This window comes from Calliphora vicina, chromosome 2, assembly GCF_958450345.1.
Source record: "Calliphora vicina chromosome 2, idCalVici1.1, whole genome shotgun sequence".
Classification (NCBI taxonomy): domain Eukaryota; kingdom Metazoa; phylum Arthropoda; class Insecta; order Diptera; family Calliphoridae; genus Calliphora; species Calliphora vicina.
Window position 1 is genome coordinate 101,854,354 of NC_088781.1, and position 27,709 is coordinate 101,882,062.

The following is a 27,709-nucleotide window of genomic DNA, read 5'->3' on the forward strand; positions in this document are numbered from 1 at the left end:
GAGCGCTTTTGATTATGCGATGCAAGAGCAAACACGCAAAGAGTCTCGCAGACTGTATAATGCAACGCGGAGAACACAAAATGGGGGTTCGTACAAATCTTCGGTGAACAGTTTCAAGCACATGATAAGAAACGCTAAACGAAAATCATTCTCCAGCGGCGGGATCTGGATATGGTGGATATGAGATCCAAAGAGTCTCATTGCTGTTTCCTGCTCTTACGGAGGGGTATGAAGAGTTTTATTTTTGTTACAACTGAAACCACTGTCTCTCTTTGCATGAATAGAATACAGTGGGCCCTCTATAGAATGGAAAACTTTAAATACTAGCGGATTTGCAGCATAATGCATCCCTATTATGACATGGTTGATTCTGAAGAGTCATATATTCCGGAATCATTGATATGTGTAAAGTGGTATTTATCCCCAACGGCGGTAAGACCTCTCATTCGAAACCGAAGGACTATAGATCATTAGGTCTAGGCTTCTCCAATCTGTCTTTCAACACACCTATATGAAGGAGAAAACTCGCTTGCGAGTTATATTGAGAAAACCCTTGAGTATGGGGAATATACTTCTACATTAGGAGCAACTACCATCACTAGGATTGCAAATCGCGAGACTTCCCAAGGTGGTGTACTAACCCCCTCTTGTGGAATCTTGCAATGAACTCATTACTTTTGGAACTTGATTACATGAGTTTTAGGACTATTGCGGAGTAATAATGGTGTGCCTAAGGCGGCTACGGCCATTTATTCATGTAAAATCGCAATAGGGAAAACCGGGAATTTTAAACCGTTGATATCTAATGGGCATGAATTGGATACCTGGGGGCTTACTATAATTCGATTCGAAAGAAAATCTTTTCGAATTACAATGTATTTAGCACACATTTTCGTTTTCGGATTGAGTTACGCAGTAACCCCCCCGGGCACCTAGGTGTACCAATGTAATCATATTGCAGTCCTTCTGGTAAAAGGGGAAACTGCGCTCTATGAAACGGAAATTGATCGATTTGTTTTGACACCGCTACTATGGTGCAAGCGTATGATTATTGACAGACTTCGAATATGAACAAACAAGATGATCCATAGAGACTACTTGTAGGACGATAATGGTAATATGGCCTGAATTCTTACCATTTTCAATAGTTTGTCCTTTTATAGTAGGAATAACGGGTAAAACTTAACAATTAATAATTGGTTTACATTAACCGATTGGCTCAACATATTTCCTAATTCACCACAAGTGAAGAAAAATATTATAAAAAGTCTATACAAATATATTTAAACAAACTTCAAAAGCATGTTTTTATTCTGACTCAAATTTGCATATGGTTACATCACAGAATTTCGAGATATGTATATTCCCGTTTAATGAATTTTCCACATGACCTTATAAAGGAGTCGTGTATAATTACGGAATCGAAACACACAATAACGATCCAGAGGGGTAAATGCCTTCGTTCGTGCGACTGAATGGTTTAGTTAAGGGCTCAATACAGGGCGGTTACTGGGTAAATCAATCCGCAAATGTGTGCTAAAAGATTTCCTTTCGAATCGAATTAGGAGGTAACCCCCCAGTTGAGGGGGTACTTATTTGTTTGTACTCTTAAGCCGAACCTTTCCTTTACAAGTATCGCCACAAAGTGATCGTTTATGATGGCAATCAAAGAAGTTATCTTCAAGAATCAGCAAATAATTGTTTATCAATACTATTTTTCAAATCCTAGTAGTTTAGTTATTATTAAAATTTCCAAATAAAAACACAATATAGTTCTGATTTTGTTTTTTTTTTAATGTTTTAATATAATTAACATATATATATTTAGAATTTTATACATTTTGTTTATTAAACATTTTAATGCAAAGAAGCGTAGTAGTTTTGAGTTTTTTTTTTAAATATGTATTGATTATATAAAAGTTATGTATGTATATAATTAGTTTAGGTTTCAACTTAAGAATTAACTACAAATATTTAATTATATAAATATTAACGTAGAGTATAAATGATTTCTCTAAAATGTAATTGGACTGAAAGAAAAAATGAAAAGAAAATATAGATATAACTTTTCAAAATAGCGATAAAATAAGGTAAATTTTAAACAATTTTGCTTAAAAACAAAAATTAAACTTAAGGAATAAAATTCAATTAAATTTTTAATTGCCATTGTGATAATAAAATTTAGAGTTTTGAGCTTAAAGTTTAAAAGAAAGTAAAATGTGTTTAGATTTTTACAAATAGAATTTTATTGTATTTCTTTTTTTTTTGTTTGTTTTTTTATAATTATTTTCTATTATTATAGTTATATATATGTATGTACACTTATGTTTAAAAAATTATTATAAACCTGAAAAAATATAAGCGTTTTAAATGGAAATTATTTGATTTTTTTTTTTAGAATTATAATTATTTTGGTTTTTTTGTGATCTTTTGAAAAAAATATAACATGCATTCAAAAAATTAAACAAAGTTGAAAATTTTGTTTGTATGTATTTACAAAATTTTTTTGTGGGGTGAGAAAATTTATTGTTTATTTTATTTGTAACCTTAAAACAGGTTTAATTTATTTTAAAACAAAATCTTAGTTTTTAATTTTTTTTTTCATTTTTTTTTAAAGACCTTGTTAAGTAATTTTTAATATTTTTTTAAGGTTTTTTTGTTGGTTATTTGTGTAATTATAGTTTTGTTTTTTAATTAAAATTACAATTAAAAAATTTGCTGAGCAAATTATGGCAATATTAAACCTTAAACTTATTTTAGTTTTAAAATTCCATTTTGTTTCTTATTTGTTTAAAATTGTTTTAAGTTTTCATGTATAATTCTGTTTATAATTGTAAACTTTTTTGGAAATTTATTATTGTCTTGCGTCGGTTTAAATTAAAATTAAATTGTTTAAAATTAAAAAAAAGTGAAAATGAAAAAATTAAAATTAAAAAAAAAATATATGAAATGAAGAGTAACTTAATTTTAAAGAAACATCAGGAGTCAGTGATTGTAAGAGATTTGTCAAATATTAATGAATTTCATAGGGAGTTCATAAGAGTAGTAGGTATGGAGTATTGGGGTCATTAGTTTGTTAGTTTGGAAAGTTGTAATGTTATTTTTAGTAGGAGTTGGAGTGTTTTAGTAATGTAAACATTTAACAGCCGTTTTTTCTATTGTATTACCATTTATAGATAATAAATTTAGTGATTAAACGATGTTAAATGTCATAGAACGTTAGCTTTCTTGGTTTGCAGGAAATTGTCATTGTTTTTTTTCGAATTATAGAATAAAACCCTTGATTTTTTTGGGATTATTGGGCAATTCGAAAGAGGACATTCATACCCCGGGGTACTACGTTTATCTCTCATTAGCTGCTTGTTAAAATTTCAACTTGTAACTTCTCCTGATGTTTCCCTGGTCTTAAGTTCCTTTGAAAAGGTTAGTATTTGTTAATAATGTAAACAAAATAATAATAAAAAAAAAACTTGTATGTAAAACAAAATCAAATTATAAAAATAATAAAAATGTTGTGAAATGAACTGAATATTAGTGTTTTTAGTTCTCAATGTATATATGTATAAAGAAAACACCCTCAACTTACAAAACTACTTTTAGTGTATTAGTTTTCAACAACGAAATGTGAAACTGTAAAATGACTCTGTTAGTAAGTAATTATGTTAAATTAAAGATGAACAATTTGCTTAACCAAAAAAAAAATGAAATAAAAATTAAACTAAATAAATTCATTAAATTAAAATGAACTGAAAAAGAAAGTGTAACTAAAAATTGACTAAATATGTTGGCACAAGACATTAAAATTAAAATTTAAAAGTCTACTTTTAGAAAAGAAAAACATTATAAAAAAAATTTCAACTAAGGTCAGTAAATTGAAAGTTTAAATTAAATAAATTTTAAGATTTTTAGATTTGAGTTCTATATACTGGCTATATACATTAAAAATTAATACATTTTCAAAGAAGAAAAAAACAAATTTAGCTAAATGATATTTTAAAAATGAATGTTTAAATACTCCTGCAAAATTAAAAAAACTTAAATTTTTGTTGCGAAAGAGTGTAATTGATTGATATTGTTTTTTTGTTTGTAATTATAAACTACAGTCTTAAACATAAGATCATTTTATATGGAATTATTTATGTGTGTTTTAGGGGTATGTGTTTATGGGTAATGTTTTTTTTTTGTTTTGCTTTTTACATTAAAAATAATAATAATTTTAACACTAAATGGTTAATAATAATTTATACTAGATAAACTTAGGTAAAAAAAGAATAATTACTTTGTTTTTTAGATATTAGTGTGTGGCTTTGTGTGTTTGAGTGTGCATATTGTTTTGATATAAGTTAATGATAAATTAAATTTACTTAACGTATTTGTTGTAAGGGTGATGGGGGCGGGGCGGTAGAAAAGAGTTTACTGTAATTGCAGACACCACACTTTTTTAAAGGGGGGCAGGTTATAGCGTAGAGAGTAGTTTTCTTGAGGGTGGGGCAGTGTTTAAAGTTTACTTGTTTAACACCAAGTCTTTTGTTCTTCTTTTCTTTGTTTGTTTGTTTTGAAACCTAAACTCAATTTGTATTTTCAAGATCTTGATGATTTTCATCATCATCATCTTCATCTATAATGCCCATGGGTTTGCGACTAGATGCGGGTGGTGTTAATAAACCATCGGGACACATAAGACCAGTAGCTGGAGAAGCTTCTTGTTTGATTTTTGTGGCCATAGCCATGATTTGTTCTTGTATAAGACAAGCACGATCCTAAAAGAAACAATTAAAATAATAATAATAACAAATTAATAAATAAATTCAATTCTTTAATAATATAATTTAAAAAGTATTTAAAATATAAACAAATACTTACAAACATCGTCATTGTTGTGGTGTGGGTTTGTATTATGTGAGAATCATCTGTCACAATATTGGGACATATATGACCCAAGCCAAATTTAGTGGTGATTTGCTCATTTTGTTCTAATAAATGTAAATTATGCGATTCTTCTGATATCACTTCAAAGAATGGTGCCATCCAACGCGAACAGGGCTGTATTGTTAGCCAATCCAAACCAGAACAACGTAAAGCAGTTTCTCTGTAAATAAACATACAAAAAGGTAAATAAATTAAAAATTTGAAAATAAAGAAAATAAGGAAAACATATACAATAAACACGAAATGTTAAGATAAAAGTTGTTGAACAAACATTTAATGAAAACAATATTATATTTTTCTCGATTTTGACCCAATTTCGCTCCAAATTTCAGACGTTAATGAAAAATCTTAAATTACAAATGGAATGAAAACTTACCTATTAAATGTGTGTGACATAGCCGCTGCTGCAATCACCGAATAAGGGAAATTGCCAACGCCAACATCCAGCGAACATAAATCCAATAACTGAGCTGTTTGCACAAACTCCAAGCCCGAAAATTGTGGATAAATGAAAGCATCATCGACCTCACAATTTTGTGGCATTGTTGAGGTGTTGTTATTATTATTAAAGGCAGGTTTTTGTTTTTGTTTTGGTGAGTTTGTATTTATTGTGGTGCAGGAGTTGGTGTCGATGTTTTGATTTCTTTGTGACGCTTGAAACGATGCTGGTGTACGATTATTAACATTCAATTGCATATAAACACCTAACCAGCCGATGGGTGTCACAGGACTAATACTCCATTCTAAAGCTTGCAACAGTAAAATTTCATGTTGCAAGATATCGTTCTCTTGGCAAGCACCATCGGTGACATAGGCAAATTCGCCAATTTTGGGTGGGTAGATTTCCTCAACTTTGGCTGCCACAAACAGACAGGTAATGCCTATCAATTGTAAGTGGGTCTTTTGTACACTCTTCTGGACACTCAAGTAGCGATCCAAATAGTCGACAGCCAAATAGTAGGTCTCACGGTGTAGTTTATACACTTCACAGACTTCGATTAACCAATCGAGTAGAATGGCGCGCATACGAGGCTGTAGTCCGGGATGATGATCCAACATATTGCAATCTCTTAAGCAGGAGGCCTGCTCATCTTTTTTGCACATCAATTGCCAGACATCCTGAGCATTGGCCCACGACAGGGCGGGCAGAGGACATTGTCTGGGTGGCTCGGGATCAGCAGCCGGTGTCATACAGTCATCGTAATGGCTATTCAAATACTCATCAAAGGATTTTACCTTGGGCTGTTGGTTTAAATGAGAGGCGGATGTTTTGTTGCAATTTGGTGTTTTACCGGTAGATAATCTTTGTCCAGGGGTGCGTTCACCATGATGCACACCAGCATTATCCACCTCATCAGATGAGAGGTTTTGTGGTTTAGCGGCAGGTTTGTAAATTTGTGATATTTTTGTAGAGGTTGTTGAACAGGGTGATGCTGAGATAATATCATCGACATCATCGTCGTCTGTTATATGGTCGCTATCATCATCCTCAACCACAACCTCATGTTCTACAACAACATCATCATCATCTTCTATTATGTGCTCAACGTAATCATCGTCATGTCTTAAACTGTTGGGACTATCGGGTATGGCATCATTGACCACCTCAAAATCTGTACCGGTCGATAGACATTCCGATGAGCTGCGCGTATCGATTTCTTGAGCCAAAATTTCATCAACAGGTGATGGATAGGCGGAGGAGACCACAGAGCCATTGTCACTTTGATATAGCGATGGCAAGCGCTGTTGACGTTTGGCAGATGGCTCAAAGCCTAATTCGGGGTCCTGCAAATTAAAAGGAAAAACAAATTGTTTAATAAGGCTAATATTTTATAAAATAACTTCAAATTATATAAAATATAGAGTTTTGTAAAAAAAAATATTCATTTAATAGTTTTGAGTATTATAAAATAGTAAAAACTGTCTATAACAAGACTTCGTGAAAATGGAGGTTAATGTTATTAACATTTAATATGGAGTTTTCATAATAGTCCGTTTTTATCAGAATTTAATCATTTAAAATTTAAACATATTCTTTCTCAAAAAGTTTAAGTAATATTAAGCTAAATTTGTTCCAATATTCGAAACTTTTTTTTAGAATAATTTATAATTTTCTTTTTAAAAATATAATTTTTCCAATTCTATTGGCCGACATATTCGAATATTTAATATATACAGAAGATTTCGAAAAACCTTTTATAAAAATAGATTCAATATTAAAAATTTTGTGTATGCATTCTTTAATCTTCCTTTTTAACTACAACAACACGCTTTAAAAATACATTTTTCATTTCATTCATTTTGAGTAATACAAATTTAAATGCTTTTTCCCCTTTTTTCCCAAAATAACAACTTGTTTCCAAACGTTAGTGGGAAAAGGAAAATTATAATTAATGATAATTATAAGGGTTATAGTATGTATAAAGTAAATTCAAAAATCATTTACCATTTCGATGACTTTTCTTTTGCGCTCACACTTCATAATAACATAAAATGGTTGATTCACTGCCACTGCTTTAATGTTCGAAAAACACTATTAATAGATTTTCTTTTTTTTCAAGGTTTTGTTTTACTTGTTGTTGGTTTTGAAATATACAAACACTTTTCCGGTTTTATCAAAAACCAGATTTTCTTTGAAAATTTTTCCTAAGAATTTAACTCACGTGGAATTAATATTAAATAATACCAGAGAATGAGTTTAAAAAATGAGAGCGAGAGTGTTTTTAAAAATTTTGTTTTCAATTTTAAATAATTTTTTTTTGTTTAATTAAATATTGCACTTTAACTTTGTAAAAATACAACAGTCTTTGGTTAGAAATTTTTTGGTTTACTTTTTTTATTTAAATATATTAAATAATTTTTTAAATTTTCTTTTATGTTTTGGAATTTTAATTAGAGATCTTGTTTTTTGTACTTTTTTCGAAATATTTAATGCGTTTGCGTGTGTTGTCGCATTGACTTTCCTAGTGGAACTGAATATGAAATGTTAAAGAATTCATGCATGTCCTCAAAAAGTAACGAATATTTGAGGGTTGATTTTTTTCTACATTTCTTTCATTCTTACTTGCATTCGAGATATCTACTATATAGTCTGTCTTTGTTTATAATTGTTTCAGTGTGTGAGTGAGTGTGTGTGAGATCTACTCGTTAGAAGTTGAGATCACCAGGATCTGTTTTATTGCTTTCTTACCCTTAAAATTTTGAAAACGGTTTTAACGAAGGTCAGTGCAAAAGAAACGAAACAATTGAAACCTTAAAGATCCTTTTTAAGTAAGTAAATGCAAAAACAAAATACAAATGTATGTGGAAGCATCTATAGATATTTAACAATAGTAAAATCCAAAGAAAATACATATTCATAATGAACTAAGAGCAACAACAACAAACAAATCTCAGTGGATAATTTTGATCCTTTAGCAAAAAAAAAAATAAAATGAAGATTATTGTCAACCCAGGTAGGTACACAACTCTGTATTAAGGAACATAGATTCCTTTAAGTTAGACAATTTCCATTTATACCTTATGATGCTATTGTAGTTTTATGTTAAAGATAAACATGATGCAATTGCTGAAACTAAATAATGCAGTACATAGGTATTCAGTTTTATAAAAATCTTGGTTTTTAAGTTTAAAAAGGTCACTTAAGAAAACAAATCATCACTTGGAAGATTCTCATAAATCAATATTAAATAGTCATTTAAAATTTCCCGCAAAAAAACTGCACAACTTTACAAACTGCTACAATTATTAAAGTCATTTTTAAACATCTTGCAAGTTTAGTTATTGAAAAGCATCCCTTAATATTTTCAATAAAATTTAGATCTTATCAACAACAATTATTCAGTTTTAAGGCTAGTTTTTTTTTCATTTCTTTTTTTGAAATCTGCAACATTTAAAATTTTTATTTCGACTTTTTAAGGCTTAAGAAAAGCATAACAAATTTGATTTGTATCCAGCCTTCTTCTCATTCAAATTCTTATTCTTAAAATCTAAATTTCTTTTAAAGCAAAAGATCTGGCTTTTCTTCTTTTTTTTGTTTTGTTAAAGGAAAATGTCACAGTTCATTAAAATTAAAGCATCGTAAAAATGATGAAGTATCTATTGGAATTTTATTGTAAATTGTTTAATTAGAAAGGAAGCTGGCCAAAAAAGCAGATGTTTTTGCTGAATTACAAACGGCAATATACGAAATGTCTTTGGTTTATATGGAGGCTCAATGAGATTATAAAGAACGACAATAAATCATTTGTTTGCAGCAAGTATAATGAAAAGTTCAAGAAGAAAATTTTCTTTGGAAAAACAAATAAACAGCTGAACTTTGTGACCGTTGGTCAGTGATAAACATTTGGGAAAAGTTTTTGAAATGGAAAATAAAATCAATCAAATGTAATTTTATGAGCAGAATTTTTTCAATTGAAATGTTTAAGTGGCAATAAAAAATACTCGTATTACAACTAAGATGTGTATAAATTTCAACATTTTGAATTAATATTTAAAATATTTATGTCTTTTCAATATTATTTTCCATAGAGCAAAATAGCTTTTATTATTCGAAACAAAATCTACTAGCAGACTAACATGAATGTAAACTGCATTGAAATCGAACAAGGGGACCTATTCTGCACCTTTTAGATTTTATTATTAAATACATGGGGACCTCGGTAGCAAAGATAATCTTTGATGATTAATAAATCTTGAAAATATAATTTTTATTAGAGCTATAGCTTTAAAAAATGGAAACAAAATAAGCAAATAGACTAATTAAACTCAAATCCAAGAAATCAATCAAATGTAATTGCGATAGAAATATGTTTCTTTACTGAATGTTCATGGGGAACTCGGGGACATCTTATGAACCGGAATCCACATTTATGCCTAATAAACATTTGTAAACGTTTCTCTTATATAGACAAATCAATCACAAGTAATTATAATAGAAAAATGTTTCATTATTGAATGTATATGGAGAATCCGGGGGTCCTTTTTTATAAAGGGGACCTGTTTTATACTGGGATCCCCATTTAAACTAATAAACATTTGTAAACTTTCCTCTTAGGTAGACAAATCAATCTAATGCAATTATGATAGAAATAGGTTTCCTTATTTAAAGTACTTGGGGACCTCAGGGGACCTTATGTCCCTAATCCTAAAATTTCATTTAGAAAAGAGTATATTCATGTTTGTAAGAGATTTTTTGAAATTTTACTTAGCTTTAAACATTTTCAACTAAAATATTTTTTTTTGCAAAATTTCTTAGGCAAAATAATGATTTTTTATAAAAATATTTAGAATCCCATGCTGAAAAAGATCTTTGGAAATTTCCTATAAAAAAAACATTTTGATTTGTTTAAATTTAATATAACCAATACATGCAGTTAACTACATTTTTGTAAACTAACCAATAATACGTCTACCTCTACTTCACATATGCATTTATTTGTTTTTCAAATCTCCTTTTAAACTCCTTAGGTGGTTTACTTAAGATTCCATTGTACTAAGTACACATCTGTCTTTTTTAATTTCTATTTACCCAATAGACAAACATACAAATTGTTTATAGGAGATTGCTATCTTTCAAGAAGCCACACTCTACTCAACATGCAGCAATGGTTATTAAAATATTTTGCAATTATGCTTAACATTTCAATATGTCGGGATATTCACATTTTAAGTAAATATCCCGAAATATTATCTTCAGTTTAAACGGCTGATTTAAAAAGTATGTAAAAGTAAGTAACTAAACTAAAAAGAGCATTTAGGCGAGAAAAATTAAAGATGATATGTTAGAAGACTACAAAACAAGAAAGACAAGAGATAACATATGTTGGATATCACAATTAGTTAAATTTTTAAATAACCTAAAGAGCTTAACTAATTTGAAAGGATATAAAGAAACTATAAATACTTAAAACAATAACTAATATACAAGAAGTTTGTCCGACTTGTAGCCATTCAATTAACTTTATTATCCTTATCATTTTTGTCAATAAAATTTATATGGCAAAAATAAAAAAAAAATTTGGGCAGATGATTGAAATTTTCTTAGGTTTTTGTTTCTTTATAATAAATATAGATAAGCCATACAGCAAGCGTTAGAAAATCTTTAAAAATGTTCTTGTTATTGTTATTATTGTGTCCTTTTTTTTTTGTTTGAAGAATTCCTTTAAAAGAAAACCTTTGCTAATGTATTCCACAATGTAGTTTCCTCCTTGTTTTATTGCATAAGCGTCGCAAGTCACAGGACACCTTTACATTTATTTTTTCTACTACTATGATTACGATTACACTTTTTCTTTCCTTAAACAATGTGTGTTTGTTGCTATTAGTGTTGGCTGTTGGTGGTGGTTAATGCATTTGAAATATTGTCGTAAGAAAAGAAAAAAAAATACATACAATAAAATTAAAAAGCATTCGAAATTTCTTTTGTTGTTACTTCCATATATCTTGAGCTCTTCTTCCAGGTGTAAACTACAAAATATTTTTACTAACATTGGACGCATGCGCTTCTTTTTTCAACTACCAGCCAGGCTTTATTCTCTAGTGATTATTGCAACTGCCGTTTCGTTTGTGGGGTATTTTATTTTCTTATAATTTTTTTGTTCCTTTTTATTATCGACAAGATGTGTAGGTTTAATTGATAAAAAAAGAAGTAAAACTAAACTCAATTGTTTATTTTTTAAGGTAAGTAACAAATTTTGTTTGTCAATAATGTTAGAACCAATTTTAAGTTGGTTTCTAGGAAATCAATTGTTACTTTTGTTATCTATTAAAAATATATGTATGTATACAAGTTTTTGTAGGGAAAAATCAACAGTTTTTATTAATCTTTGCTACAATTGTTTATCGAAACTAGTTCAATTTAAAGCCATATTGAAAATCCTGACTCCATTAAAATGTCAAGCCTTTGTCTTTTAAATAAGCCAAGGTAATGTTGAAATTAGTTTTTTATAATAAACTAGAAGTGAGAAAATTGTTGGGCTTGTTGCTCAAATTAAATTCTTAGACTTCAAATCAAATGGTTTTGGTTTTTTAGAAATCCTTCCATTGAGCTCCTATAGACCACCAAGACTGCTCATTGTGTGAAACAGATGCTAGTGCGAACGTATAGTTAGATGCTGTTTTAAAGAGGTTTTTAAAAGAGGAATAATTAGCAGGTTTTTACTTACTCCTCCCCTTGGGGCATACAGACCACCTAGCCAATCATTATTGGAAATAAACCTAAGATTTCGGAAGGAAAGAAAGATCTCAAATATTTTCAATTACTTATCCTTAAAAAACTGTATAAAAATGATTAAAAACAAGTAAGAGAGCTATATTCGGCTGTGCCGAATCTTTATACTTCAAAATACAAATTTTAAATATTTTTAGGTAAACAAAATATTTTTTTTCCCAAAGTTGTTTTTTTTTCATTCCAATTGTTATTTTAAATTTTTTTTAAATTTAAATAAAAAATTTTGGTTTTTTTTAAAAATATTTTTTCCGTTTTTGACCCATTGTAGGTCCAACTTACTATAGTCTTATATACGTCGTTGCAAAGTTCTTTGAAATATCTATCATTATATATCCATATTGTCTATATTGATGACTTAGTAATCCAGATATAGGTCAAAAATCGAGGTTGTCCTGGTTTTTTCCTCATATCTCAGCCATTTGTGGACCGATTTTTCTGATTTTAAATAGGAAAATTGTCGAAAGCATATCTGACAGAATTATTGAAGATTTGGATTCCGAAGATATCTGGGGTCTTCAGAAAATTGATTGAAAACAGACAGACATGGCTCCGCTATCTATAAGGATCCAGAATATATATACTTTATAGGGTCGGAAAATTATATTGTGGAAATTACAAACGGAATGAAGGTGAAGGGTATAAAAAACATAACCAAAAATCAGTTTTAGAGCTAGTTTCTGGGATAAAGATAATCTATTTGTCAAATCACATGTGCATTCCTCAAAATTTTTCATATAAATTATCGGGGTTGTAATAGAATTCAATCGTTGTCGGAATAGGTTTTGAAAACGACAGAAAGAGTACATATTGGTCTCGTGAAATCGAAAGTTAACGGTTTTATATTCGATCTAAAATTAAATTCTTTATCGATTAAACAAAAAATTATATTGTATTTCATAAGTAAAATGTACCAACCATTTTGTCGTTTTCAAAACCAAAACCGACAATGATTGTAAAACCGACGTATATAGTAAAAGTGAGAAACACAATATTTAGTTTAATCTAGGTTTAAATGAAGAATTTAGATTATCTTTATCTCAGAAACTAGATCTTAGACATACAAAAATCTGTTGCACAAGGAATTTCATATTTTATCAAGATAATTTGCAGCGTATTTTGGCACTAAAAGTAATAAATTTAAAAAAATTATGAGTATTTCCTTAAAAAAAAACCAAACAAACATGCCACAGAAATATGCAAAGGAATTTTTAGGTTAGTTCCAAACTAAAACACAAACATTTCGCATACCCTTACACACACACACATACCAATTCAAATATAAAAAAACACATCAAAGGACTCAATACTTAAAAGCAATGGGGTGCAAATCAACACATTTGTTGATAACGTAAGAAATATGAACAACAACAAAGTAAAGGTATGCAACAACACACACACACATCGATAAGCAAGTAATGCAATTTCCTTAAAAAAAGGACATAAACATAAAGCTAGTACTAACTATTATAAAGCAGTAAAAAAAGTACCAAGTAAAAAATAGTTACGCATGCGTGAACACCTTGACGGAGGACAAATATAAGTTTGTATATTTGTATTTGAACATAGTAAGAGAGTAAAAGAGAGGGTTGTTTGATTGTTTGTTAGTTTTGACATTTTTCTTAAGCAGACAGACGTTAAAAGAAAATGACAAGAAATATTTACAAAAGAAACTAAACAGCAGACGTTATACAAAAAAAAACAGTACATAAGTAAATACAAAACTTTATAGCCAGGATATTTAACAGGGAATTTTCGGTATTAAAAAAAGGGAAAAAACCAGAAATATTCAAATAACAAAAACAATTAGGTTATTTTTATGTATAACAATAAAATACTAAACTATTTTTTGTGTGTTAATATTTACACAAAATTTATTTTTTATGTAAATGTAAATTTTAAAATATGCACGAACGTGCCACAATAGTTAGAGAGATCCAAAGATAATAACAATATGTAGGAAAAGTAGTAAACAGCAATAAGCATTTATCCTTAAAAGACAAATGCACAAATGAAGATGGTCTGACATACATACCTATAAGGAAGTTAAAGTTTTAGTTTAATAACAACTTAACAATAAAAAAATATTGTTATATGTATAAAGAAATAGTTATAAAGAAGGTGGTTGACATATTGTCTAAGAAAATGTTACGATCGGCAAATGTTTAAAGAACAAACAAAAATAGAAGCACCAGGCAGCCAGACGATCATTTTAATAATATGGTGTTATCTTGCGTGTTATGATCTGGGGTTTTGTGTTCAATTTAAATTATAGCTATACCAAAAAAAAAAACGGAAGACATTTTACTATTAGTAATAGATTCACCAACAAACAAATGTCCTTTTTTGGGACCCTTAACTATTGGCAGTAGCAGCAGCAGCTTTGTAGAAAATAACAAGTTTGTTTTTTAAGACATTATCTAATTATATATTCAAAATATAACGACATTTGTGTATTCTTCTTTCTGATGAGAAATTGCATGTTTGTTAAGGTAACCTCAGGGTTAAGGGGAAGCATGTATGTTGTAGTTGTTGCAAGGATAGCAAGATGTGTGTTGGTTTTATATTTAAGACAAACTTGCCAGTAACAGAAAAAAGTAACGTTCTTTTTTCCAAACAGCCATATGTCTAGGATGTTACCATACGGGATAATGAATTTATGCTAATTTTTGTGTATTCTTCTTTTCAATTTTTTTGCATATTCATTAAGAAACAAGTATTGACAAAATTATAGAAAAATTACTGGGATGTACAAACTTGTGTTCATACAGACAAGAGCAGGGGGTAAATTTAAAAACTTTTTATACGAAATTAAAAAAAATAAAATCAATTCAATAATATTGAGAACATGTTTTATCAACTATCAGTTTACAAGTACAAAGAGTACAAAGAGATATATTCGAAAAAATGTTGGAAGAAAAAAATAGTTTTGTAAAAAAAAAATTTGGTGAAACAAAAATCGGGTTAAAAAATATTTCCCCACGATTTTGATCTAATTTTATTAGCGTTTTATACGGCATTGGAAAGCTCCTTGAAATTTCTATATAGCTATCCATATTGTCTATGTTGATGTCTTAGTAATCCAGATATATATAAAAATCGAGGTAGTCGTGGTTTTTTGCTTATATCTCAACAATTTGTGCGCCGATTTTCCGAATTTAAATAGTAACTGATCCAGGACTATAGCGGATATATTGATGTATTAATTATGTAAGTTATTTAGGGCTTTGGGAAGTTGATTTCAACATTGACCACCCAGTTTGTGATTTTAATTTATAATTTTAAATTGTTTTGGTGATTGTGCTGCCCCAGCTGGCGTTAGAACCCCATGTATGGGCAGTTTTAAAACCTCAACCTTTTTAAAAAAAATTATGCAAAAAATCCATTTTTTTTCATTATAAACAAATGTTAAGGAATATTTTCACCTCTATTTAAGGTGGAACATCCCTGAAAATATTGCACTCGCATTAAAGAAATCATTAGATTTCCGTTACAAAAAAGTTTTCTACAAAATATTTCCCAATACAGGAAATGATGCAATTTTTCTTGTTTCTATCTTTGTTTTAAACAGTTTTTTGTTCTACACAAAAAAAGTTAATGAAGGATAAGATTTGAAAAAAATAAAATATTTTCTCATCATAAGATTATAAAGAAAATATGTGAGGATGATTTCACTTACCCTATCGTCTAAACTTGTGGATATACAACGTTTACGTTTGGTGCCGGCTGATGTTGCTACGATGGCTGCTACTGTTGCTGATGATGATGCCGCTGCTGCTGTTGTACTGTTACGACTAGAAGAACACATATTATTTGATAATTTACCAAGCGTTAGCGATGAGGAACACGACGATGAGGCTGAGATGTGTGAGGCACTGCTGCTATTTGAAATGGATAGAATGACTTCCTCTAAACCCACATTAACAATTGTTTTGGCAGATGAAGATGGACAGGAGGCAATAGATGAAAGATTTGTTCTTGTACCAAAAGGTGACAGTGATGATGATGAGGTACAATATTCTAAATTGTAGGAAGCACCGTTATTACTTGAGGAGGCATGGGATTTAAAACTGCTATTGCTGTTACTATGTTGGCTGCTGGTACTGTTACTGTTGCGGCTGTAAACAACAAAAAAAAACAAAAGGAAAAATATGAAATTTAAAACATGTTCCAAACTATTTTCAATATATAATTGCAAATTCTAAAATATTTGAGAAAATTGATACATTCAAATTGTTAGGATAGGGGCAAGGCAGACACATAAAGGAAGAGACATTGTTTTCATGTTTGAAGAAATGTTGATGGTGTTGTAAAGATAAAGGCGTTATTGTTAAATATCTACAATTATTTCCATATCCCGGAAATGTAGCATATGAAAATCAATTTAAATGCTAAGAGAGGGTTTTCCCTTTGCTTGCTACTTAAGCAAATTAAGTAATTGTATTAAATTGCAGTAAAATTTGCATTTCTTTATTTTCATATAAACAATACTTGAGTTACCCAATGAGAAAGAAAGCCTTTTCGGCTGCATAACGAATTTCTTTAAGTACATGCGAATTTTTTTTATTATTGTATTTGAGAAATCTTAAAAAGAAAACAATTTTTGCAATATTTTTTTAATGAATAGGTTAAATGTGTAAGGGAATGGGGAGAAAAAGAAAAACAATCAGAAGCTGATGATTCCCTTTTTAACCCTTAACTCATATACTTACACACTTAAAGGGTTTCTTTCTACATTTATTAAACATCTTAGATTTATTAAAAAGCCGTTGAAAAAGGGCCGGCTGCAGTGAAATAATGAAACGAACAAATCCTAAAGAACTATTATAAAGGATTTTTACATTTGAGAGTAAACAGCAAGAAAAGGGGTGTTATTGTGTTTTTTATATAAATCAAATTTGTGCATTTCAGAAATAAAAAAAAAAAACTTAAAGGTTAATCATGAAGATCACAAATTTATAATCACGTACTAAATTACAGGGAAAATAAAAAATACATAAACTAAAATTCAACAATTCCTTTAACGGTATGCAGACACAAATCTTCAGTGTTTAAAGAAATTGCAACCCTTAAAAGAAAATCTTGTTGCTTAATTTGTGTTATAGTTTTTTTTTTTGTTAACATAAACATTTGGTAACAAAAATATTATTTTCACATAAAAAACAAACAAAAATCCTTAGAAAAATTTTATAAAATCTACCAAAAAGGAGTTTCAATAACAATATTGAGAAATATACATAAATCAAGGTTTTATAGAGGACATTTTAGAGTGAGAGCAACGCTAGGAGAAATTTGTTATCAATGAAATTGTATGCCTCCTTTTTTAGGCGGCAGTATCAATAGATTAATACTTGGTTTTTTAGGAAAAATAAATCGTAAATTAAAACAAAAGATTTAAAAATTGTGTGAGTTTATATAGGGCTCTTACAAAACAATGCAGACAAAAGAAAAGTAAAAGTGTTTTTTAAATCATTTCCTGGGAAAAAGGATTCTGTTAAGGATAATTATCAATTTGTATAACATAGTTTTTAGTTTATTTAAAAAATGTTACAAGAATTATGAATTTTTAATCAAGTAGTTGTATGCTTTTATTAGAATAAGATGATAAGGTTACAGCTGGACCTTATAAATTATGTTTGAAGGTGTAATTTGTGTCAACAGGTGGAAAATGTAATTTGTTATAAGGTTTCGGAGAATTCAATAAAGTATTACGAATATTTTTGGTAATAATATTTTAGGGAGATCTAAATTTATATGGAACTAATAACAGTAAGAACATTTATTCGAATATAGGTATGAGCGGTTGTTATAAAAACTAAATTTGTTTTTTGTTTTTAGTGAAAACTAGTTTTGGAAGAACAATTTTCAGATATATTGGCAGATCAGTATGTAAATGTATTTAAAAAAAACATTGCAATCAATCTTCTTTAATTATCGCACAAACATTTGACATTTTCCAACTAAAACCGAAAAACCTTTTAAGAAAAAAAAAGAAAAACCTTTAACAATATTCAACTATTGGCAAGTCATCTTCCCACATAGATTCTATTTTATACACAATAAAGTAAAATGCATAAACAATACATAATAATAAAAGAAAAACAAAATCTCTAAATGGATGAGAACAGGATGACAGGAAATAATTAACAATAGCAGGAAAATAAAACCAAAAAACCTACTAGGAATGTTGTGAAAAGAAGACCAAATCTTAACATTTTGTAAGACAATAAAATAAGGTATTAAAAATACATAACTAAAATCTTTAGTTTAACAATTCATATTGACTTTTCAAACATAAAAAAATGATTGTTTAATATTTTGCAATTTTTAACAAAAAAAAAAAAAAAAATTGTGTGAGAAACGAAATAAAGATTATTAAAACAAAAGATTTATTAATATTTGGTGGTCCTTGCTTTTTGTTTGGTACTTGTTGGCTCTATGGGTGTTTTGTCTTTGTAGTAGTTTATTGTTAGAGGAATCAAAACCAAATAAAGGTAGCAGAAAAGTAATGCTTTTGTTTAGTGTAGAAATGATTCAACAAATATTAATATTTTAAATATTTCAAAGAATTATTATGTGATGCATTTGTTGTATGAAAAATATTATATTGAGAATATTTTTTTAAGAGTGTCCAAACAAATTTAATATTTATTGTCTTCTAAGGAAAATGCAAATAAAGGAAAGGACAGGAATTCTTATATTACTTTTTAAATCAGATGTTGTAAATAAATTTAAATGTTTCTTTAATAAAAGACATTTACAAGTTTTTAATGGTTGCAAGAATAATGTTTGGTAAATAAGTTTAAATTTAGTTGTTTTAATAAATTGGCTTTCTTTTTTAAGTGTTTAAAGTAATAATGCTGTTTTGGTTATATTTCAAATTTTACCAAAATTCTAACCTTAAAAAATTAACCTCAAAACTAGAACGAGTGTTGGAACAAATACATTTCGAATTGCTGCAATAATGTAATATGGCACTATTTAAATTTTTAATTTTTGGTTTACTTTTTCAAAGTTTTACAAGCAATCCAATTATTTTTTCCTTCTCTGCTTATGTTTCTTTTTAATAATTTAAAATTAAAAAAAAAACTAAAACCTCAAAACTGGAACGTGTGTTAAAATAATTAGCCTTTTAATGCAGACTTAAATTATCGTCAAACTCTAGAAAAGTTTTGAATTGCGTTTTTTTATGTTAATAACTTCAAATTCTAGCAATTTTCTAACCTTAAATAAACTAACATACTTAAGCTATTTTACCTCAAAAACGTGTGTTCTAACAATTACCATTTAAAAAAAAAACACAGAGAGGGTGTCGTTTTTTTTAAATAAAAAAGTAGGAACAAAAATGAATTAACTTCAATTAATTTGATAACAATAATTACAATGATAATGCAATAACTGCAATATGAACATGCATTTTAAATGTCATTGGCAAAATTAAACAACCAACTGACAGGAGTCACTATTTGTATGTAGTTTGGGAATAAAGATGGGTCAACAAGGATAAGTGCTTTAAAAAACCGCACTGACCAAGTAATTTATATAAAAAAAACAGTGTTTTAATGTCATATGTGACAGGGTTAACAAAAATATGATGAAATAATCAAGCTACGGGTGAGGACAAATAAATGACACTTTAGTATGCTCTATAACAATAGGGAGGAGGGGGTGATTTCAAATAACCATTGAACAACACTTTCCATAAAAATATGAAATATGTGTAAAGGCATTTAAAATGATTACAGCCATAATAATAAACAACATATTTGATCAAATACCTAAAACAATAATTACTAGTTTTAAAATAACCTACAAAAACCAAAAAAAAAAGGAAAAGCATAAAGGAATTTCAAAAAAAACTAGGATATGGAAAATTACCTTACAACATATTTGAAAAATCGTTATATTTTTTTTGCAAATTAAAGTAATTTTAAAAAAATGAAATGTGTGTGAGAAATAAATACTTATTTTAGGGGATACTTTTTAGCTTCTTCCGTTTCAACTACCTCAACTAACAAAAAAGGAAGTCAGTCAGTCATATTACATTTTTTGTCAACCACATTTAATGTTTTTACTTGGGTCACCATAATAATAGTTTGATGAAAAAAAAAATAGATTATCTGTTGACTACTGCTTACCACATTAAAAAAAATATGTATAAAGTAAAGAAAAATTGTCCAAGCAGAACAAAACAAAAGGTAATTATAAGAAATTTGGATAATCATCATTAAAAAGCTGAATATTAGACCAAATGTAAGAAGGACAAATGCAGAAGGATATTTTTTAGTAGATAAATTCTCAGGGGATTATTAGAAATTAATAGAAGATAGAAATAAAGTTATAGAAGGAAAACAACTCACCTTTTATAGAAATCCATAATGAAACGGCCTAAAACAGCCGTCTTTGTATGATGAATTTAAATTTTCTTTAAAAATAGAACCAATTGTATGACAAAAAATATTATAAATAACTAAAAAGAAACAAAAAAAAAAATAAATAAATTAGAAAATTATAAAATTTAAAAAAATCTTATAATATTAACAAACAAAAATGATGGGGGCCAAGGACCACATTTTTAAAAAGTTTGGCGACATATAATATAAAACATGAGTTTAAAGGATATCTAAATCAAAATACGATCTTAATACAACCTTTCTGATAATTCATATTGTCTAGTTTTGCAATTGAGAAACTAAATAAAAGATGTTTAAAACAAAAGATATTTTGATAATTTTTGGCGATACATACTTCCTATTAATTGTCACTTGGTTGCTCAATGGGAGATCAGTTTAAGCCAAGTAGAAAACTATAGTGTTGCGAAATAAAATAAAGCTGGCAGGGAACATTTCTTTTGTTTACTTAAATAAGATTCTTCACATTTGTTTAAAATAAGAATTAACAGTAAAAGGGACTAAAACGGCGGTTAAAATGTGTTTAAATTTAAGAAATTTCTTTATAATGGAACTAAGGTTAAAGAATTCTAAGTAAAAGGGTCTAAAAAAAACTACCGTAAAAAAATATGCATTTTTGAGAAAGTTTAATATGAATAAGTGTAAATCTTCAGAAAATAATAATTTGTTTAAAAAAGTATTTTTTAAAAAGCTTAATTTTTGGTAAGGCTGCTATTTGAATTACGACTCAATGTAATCCATTAATTTCTTATACAAAGAAGGTAAAAATTAAAGAAAAAAATAACTCTTTTAAATAAAAAGAGCTGTTGACAATAGTAAAAATTATTGAAATTTTCTATACATAAACAAAATGCTTCCATTTCAGTTTAAAATTTTGGATAAAAGTTGCCCTTAAAAATACGTTTTTTGGAATATTTTGCAAAGAAAATTATATTTGGATGGAATTTCCACTAACAAAAATGATTTTTTTTATATAATTAGAGATTTTGAAGTAGTTTCTAACGTATATAACAATATAGGACACAATTTAACAATAAAATACTGCTATATTTCTTTATATACGAAAACAAATTGATTCAAGAAACATGATTAAAGATAAATACGGTTTAAATGTACATTTTAGGTAAATAATACACCAGTATTCTTTTTTTTAACACAAACATACAGATTCAATATTTAATAGATTTCCCACCACATTGAATTCATTTATGAGGGTTTAACACCATTTTTAACAAAATTTCAAACTCAAATTTAAAACATTAGATTAGAGTAAAAGGATGAGTAGCAATTGAAACATGTTTACATTACAAAAATAAAACCTAACTAAGGAAAAATATACATTTCATAAGTGGAAACTCATTTGCATAACAAAAGAATTAATATTTCTTTCAACATTATATTAGTGTAAGATAAAAAATAGTTCCCATATTGGGGTTATATTATATATACATTACACACATATCCCTGTAAGTAGGAGTTACACATATATTTGTCATGAAAATAAAATCTAAATACTCGTCAATTGTGTACGCATAAACATCAAACACATGTTAAAACATCGATAACGTCGTTATATCTATGCATGTGGTCAGTTGTTGCTGGAGTTACATTTAAAAAACTAAACAAATTTATTGTAATGATCCTTAATGCATCCTTGTTGTAGTTAATGCTTAAAATATCTGATTTCTAGTTGGGTAAACAAATAAATTTTGTGTTTGATTTTGTTTTATTTGAAATTTTAAGAAATTTTATAATTGTGTGAAAAATACTGGTAAATATTATTTTCTTTAACTACCAAAATAATAGATAAGACAAATTATTTATTGTATGTTTGCATTGCCGCTGGCAATGATGCAATTGTTAGTTTGTAAGTTAACACATTTAATGATTTCCGTTTTTATATTTTTACAAAAACTAAAACCTAATTAAGACTGACAGCAGTAGTTGGTAAGGAAACATAAAATAACGGCCAAAATATAAAAAAACACTTGTTTTTAACAAAATTTTAAAGGAAAATTGTAGCCAGCATTTTGTGCAACAGGAAAATGTAAACGTTTTTAAGGAATTGAATTCGAATTTCTAATACTAATATCCACCTGTTAGTTTTACATGTCCATTTTAATAGTTCTAGCTCATATATAAGAATGAAAAAACACAAACGTATGCTGCGGGCAGGTGAATAATCAAGCAGCTGTTATAATTTTTATAAAAACTACTATTACAAGATGTTATATGCCTCTTAAAGATGCCACTGGGTGATAGATCAATACACTTTCTTTTAAAATCCTTTAATAATATTTATAAAAGTAGCATATTGTTTTTCATTTAAATTTTTTTTATGTTTAAAAATTAAAGTCCTTTATGTCGTGTTTCTTTTATGGTCTAAAGCATAATTTTCTTTTTATTTAGAGCCATATGTTTTAATAATTTTCGTAATGTCATTTAATTTTTTTAACACCTTTGGTTAAACACAATAATTTCCTGTCTATTTTGTTGTTAAATTTTCCAACCGTTTTTGCTCTTATGCCCCTGATCGCTAGTTGTAATTAAGGTAGTAAAATTAATTGTTTTATTGGTAGCACCCTTAAAAAATAATGTTGAAAAACAAATGAAAACACTTGGCTTGTGGATTTCCAGTAAATTATAAAGTTTTATTGGCAACTTAAGGAACAATTAATTTAAAATGAATTACATAAAATTTATTTTAAATATCATCCGAGTTCAGAGTAGCTATTTCAATAAATGTCCTTTTTTTTAATTTTACTAGCTTGTATTCATATTTATTGCGAAAGTATGAACTGGGCACTTTATTGTAAATAAATTTGGTACTTTTTACAAACTAAATTTATTTGGGTATTTTTTGCATAAAATAGCATATGCTACTTTAGAAAAAGATTTGGTACTTTTATTTTGTACAGTTTTCGGTTTGTACAGCTGTCGCTGAGATGACAATCTTTGGCCGAATATGATTCGGGTCGTTCCGGAAAGGAGATCCAATTGTCGTGGTAACGGTACTTTTCAGTAAAAAGCTCTTATTAACTTTTTGTAAAAATTTCTTTGTAAAAAATGCAGATTTAATAAAGTGTCAATTCAAAACGATGTTTTGAAATGTCAAAAAGTTGGGAATATATTAAAGCAAATTGCAAGGTTTGGGAATTAATAAAAAAATAAGGTAACACTACAATAAATAATGCATTTATTTTTAAAGATTATGAGACTTCCCTTATACTAAGTTAAATATGTAAATATTAACAAATTTAGAAACACTGAATATATGTATAAATATTTTGCCAGCTTTGAATATTTAAACAACAATATTAATACAATTGTATTCCTATGAACAAAGACATTTATAATTTGACAGTTTTACTTAAAATATTAAATTACTCTTTGAAAATTTTTCTTGTTAAAACCTTAATAACAGCAATTACCACAAGAGTCAAAATTTAGAAATTTTTGAAAAATAATTATTCCAAAAACTCTTCTCAAATCCTTTAAAAATACTCTTGAAAAGTCAATTGCTTTTAACATGACAAAGTATGAAAATAAAAGCAATAAATTTCCAACATATTTTCTATTAAATAAGTGCAACTCCAAATATGTACCAAAAAACACTTTAATTAACAAAACAATGGAAAAACTGTGGAAAAATGGATTAACAGAAATAAAATAAAAGTACATACATTTACATTACACTCAAGGTCGAGTAAATAGGTTTTGTAGGCAGTTAATAAACAACAACTGTTAACTACTAACCAGCTATTGTTATTTCGTTTAAGAAGGAAACACAAATCGAACGGCTACTTCAAGGACTTTAATTTTAGAAATTCCAATGAATTTCTAAGAAATCACAGCCAGCACTACACAGCAATTAAGGAACAACACAGCAAATACAATGAAATTTTTATTCATGAAAACCTTAGTAGAAAGGGAGATACAACACAGTAAATGTTAACTAAAACACAAACATTTTCAAACAAAGAGACAAGAAAAAGAACAAAAATAATCTAAAGAACAAAACAGTAACTGCAAAATAAATAAATAATTTCTAAATTTGTATTTTGTTTTAATAAAAGATCTCTTTAACTCTCTATTTGTTTATTTTTTTCCTTATACTCCCGGTTCTCTGGCATGTCTTATACTAAATTAAAAGGATAGTAGTAGTTATTGTAGTTAGTGTATACATCCATATGTATGTTGTATCTTTGAGATTGTTTAGTTTACTTTACCACAGTACATGTTTTATGCCGGTCTCCCAAAGACAAAACAACAACAATACATAATAAACATAAAGCTGCTACGTCAGCCTTAGTAGAAGTTGCAATCTCTAGAATATGAAGTGAAATCTTAATATTGTTTGTTGTTTTTATTAGTATGTATGTATTTGTAGTTTGTTGTTGTAATATATTTTTTTCCTGTTTTTAGTCTGGCAAAAGGAGAAACAAAACAAAAAATAAAAAAAGGAAACTTTTAGTCAATTCATTATTTTTCTTAGTTTGTTAAAGGGATTCCATGTAAAAAACAGTATTGTTGTAAATAAAGTACTGTCTGATGTTGTTGCTGTTATTGTTCTTTGTTATTCGTTGACCACAGTGACGAGTAGGAAATGCATGCCTTGCACTTTAAATATACAGAAGTGGCAAAGAGTTAATTCTTAATTCAATTTAGTTTTAGAGAAAATATCGCTTGCTATGGTTGTCATCATCAGCCCACAGGTTCCTTTTATATGGAAATACCTTAAAATATATCCAAAATAACTCCCCAATTGTTGGATTATTAGGGACAGGAACTAATTTTATTTATTCATTCATTATTTTCTAGAATAATAAAAATGTTCTAATATTTAGAATTATTTATTTGCTTAAATTAAATTAAAATAGAATTATACGATTTGTTTATAATCTTAGAATTAGATCACATGTTTCTGATTATGTAATTAACTTTTTGGGGTGTAAATTTAGTAGATTTATAGAGATTAGACTACTTTTGCAGTTTTATAAGATTATTGTTGCGGATACCCCTGAGTACTTGGTAAGATTTTTTGAATTTTCGAAATCTTTAAGGAATCCACAAATAATTTATCCTCGAATTAACAGTTCAATTTATGAGAGATCATATCAAGTTCGAACTACACGGATTTGGAACATTCTACCCAAATCCTTAAGAAGATTTAATTTATCAGATAATAACTTTAAAAACAAGCTTGTAGAATATTTGTATCTTAATGATCATGAAATTGAAGATAACTAATATTATAAATATTCCTATTTTGAACGTAATTTATATCATATCTTATTTAATTTATTATTATTATTTTTTTTTAATTTTCATGTTTAATTTATTATCTAGTTTAGTGTTTAATATCTAAATTATTTTAAGCGATTGCAAATTTATGTAGTAGCATTTGTTAGTGAGTAGTTTGTAAGCCATATTTGGCCCAATGGGCTTGGTTAATAAATTGTATTAAATAAAAAAAAAAAAAAAAAAAAAAAAATTCGGCTATGGACTGCCATCATCCTCCCCAAGCTCCTTTCATTTGCATATAATATCAAACATTTCCACAAATAACTGCCCAATTATCAGGCTATTTGGAGCCGGAAACAATTTTGTCATATTTTCAGAATAATAAAAATGTTGTACTTGCATATTTAGAATCATTTAGTTACTTCAATTTGGTGTTAGGTAAGATTCCATTGAAAGACGCCCAAATGAAGAGCTTTACTTTGAATCATAATTATATCCATCTGTAATTCTTTAACATATCTAGGTAACCACTTGGATCCAATCTTTTAAGTTTCTTAATAAAAGATTGGATAACTATTCGAAAAAAAACAACACGAAGTTAATAAATATTAACCAAAAAGATACAAAAATCAGCTTGGTCTGATTACAACGGAAATAATGTTTATTACATTTTATTATAAATCATATTTTATGGCCTCTTTATGCTAACCACTGATTAAGAGTGATAAACAATTTTGAAAATTTATCTTAGTTCATTTGTTTGAAAGCAATAAGCAACACATTCTCTTAAATATCTGCCTTAATGATAGCCTACCATCAGATTTGTTGTTTTTTTTACTTTTCATTTCTCGTTAGTTGTTGCAGTTATCTTTGGAATGTTACTTGTTGTAAGGACAATGCTTTTGTATGTATACGAGAGTATGTGTACATTTTATTTTATCTCTTCCTTTTGACGACCTGTTCTCTCTTCTGCTTAATTTTGTGTTTGTATTTTGTTATTTGCTATTTGTTTTCTTAAGATTCCATTTTTCTCATGCATATTTTTTTTTTTTTTGGTTTTTTTGGGTTTTGTTCATCGAAATCAATGGCCTGGTGGGAAAATTTGTGTAATAATGCAAGTATTGGAGTGTAAGGAAAACCTACAAATATCGGTACCCAAAAACAAAAATTCACAAGTTTCTATGCTACATTTTGGGTTCGTTTTTCTTTATCTGTGCGTATCAGTTAAATTATTTATTTTAGCGTCTAATTAAATGTACCAAAGGAAAACAAAAGGACTAAATAGGTACATATATGAGCATCATTTTAAATTCTAATCTAAGTACCTAGTATTTCTAGTTTCTTCTTTAATGAGAAGTTTTTATAGTTTTTGTTTTTACTTATGCTGGGGATATGTTTGTTATTTTAGTTGCTAGGTATTCTCAGAGTTATAGGGTTTCTTTAAAGGACTCTAGGGCGTTAAAGGAAGAAATAGTAATTAAAATCGACTACTAATAGATAAATGAAGGGGTATCACACATGAGATCGTTAACACGACTATTCGATCTTCGCTCCGGAACGACCAGCATCTCCAAAGATTTCTGAAAACTTAGATTGAATTTAGAATTATTCAGAATTATTTCTAAAATTTTTATAAGAAATTATTAAAAATTGACGTTCTTTAAGTCTAAGAATGAAAGTAGACCAACATCTTCAAAGGTATCTGAAAACTTAGGATGAATTTAGCTTAGCCTTCAGAATAATTTGTAAAATTGTCATATAAAATTATTAAAATTTGGAAAAAGTATTTGGAATTCTAAGGTGTTATACTGAGAATTTACTTACGGTCTCATCTTCTATTTCAATTAGGAATGTGCGATTAATCGAATAATTAAACATACAGATTAAACATTCTGAT

At 28.1% G+C, this 27,709-nt stretch overlaps 1 protein-coding gene across 2 annotated transcripts; it reads right to left on the reverse strand.

Annotated features, from left to right (window-relative positions):
- Nucleotides 1-4,307: 4,307 nt before the first annotated feature.
- CycE (cyclin E) lies at nucleotides 4,308-20,629 on the reverse strand. 2 transcript variants are annotated; one of them, XM_065501880.1, is made up of 5 exons: nucleotides 20,518-20,629; nucleotides 15,837-16,275; nucleotides 5,306-6,714; nucleotides 4,864-5,089; nucleotides 4,308-4,760 (listed from the first exon to the last, which is right to left on the reverse strand). In XM_065501880.1, exons 1-5 carry the CDS (start codon nucleotides 20,532-20,534, stop codon nucleotides 4,569-4,571), a joined length of 2,283 nt encoding a protein of 760 aa, XP_065357952.1. In that variant the 5' UTR covers nucleotides 20,535-20,629; the 3' UTR covers nucleotides 4,308-4,568. The 2 variants fall into 2 exon arrangements, with proteins under 2 accessions (XP_065357952.1, XP_065357953.1); XM_065501881.1 differs by lacking the exons at nucleotides 15,837-16,275; nucleotides 20,518-20,629 and adding an exon at nucleotides 7,376-7,678 and having other exon boundaries at nucleotides 4,310-4,760.
- Between the last annotated feature and the right edge of the window lie 7,080 nt (nucleotides 20,630-27,709).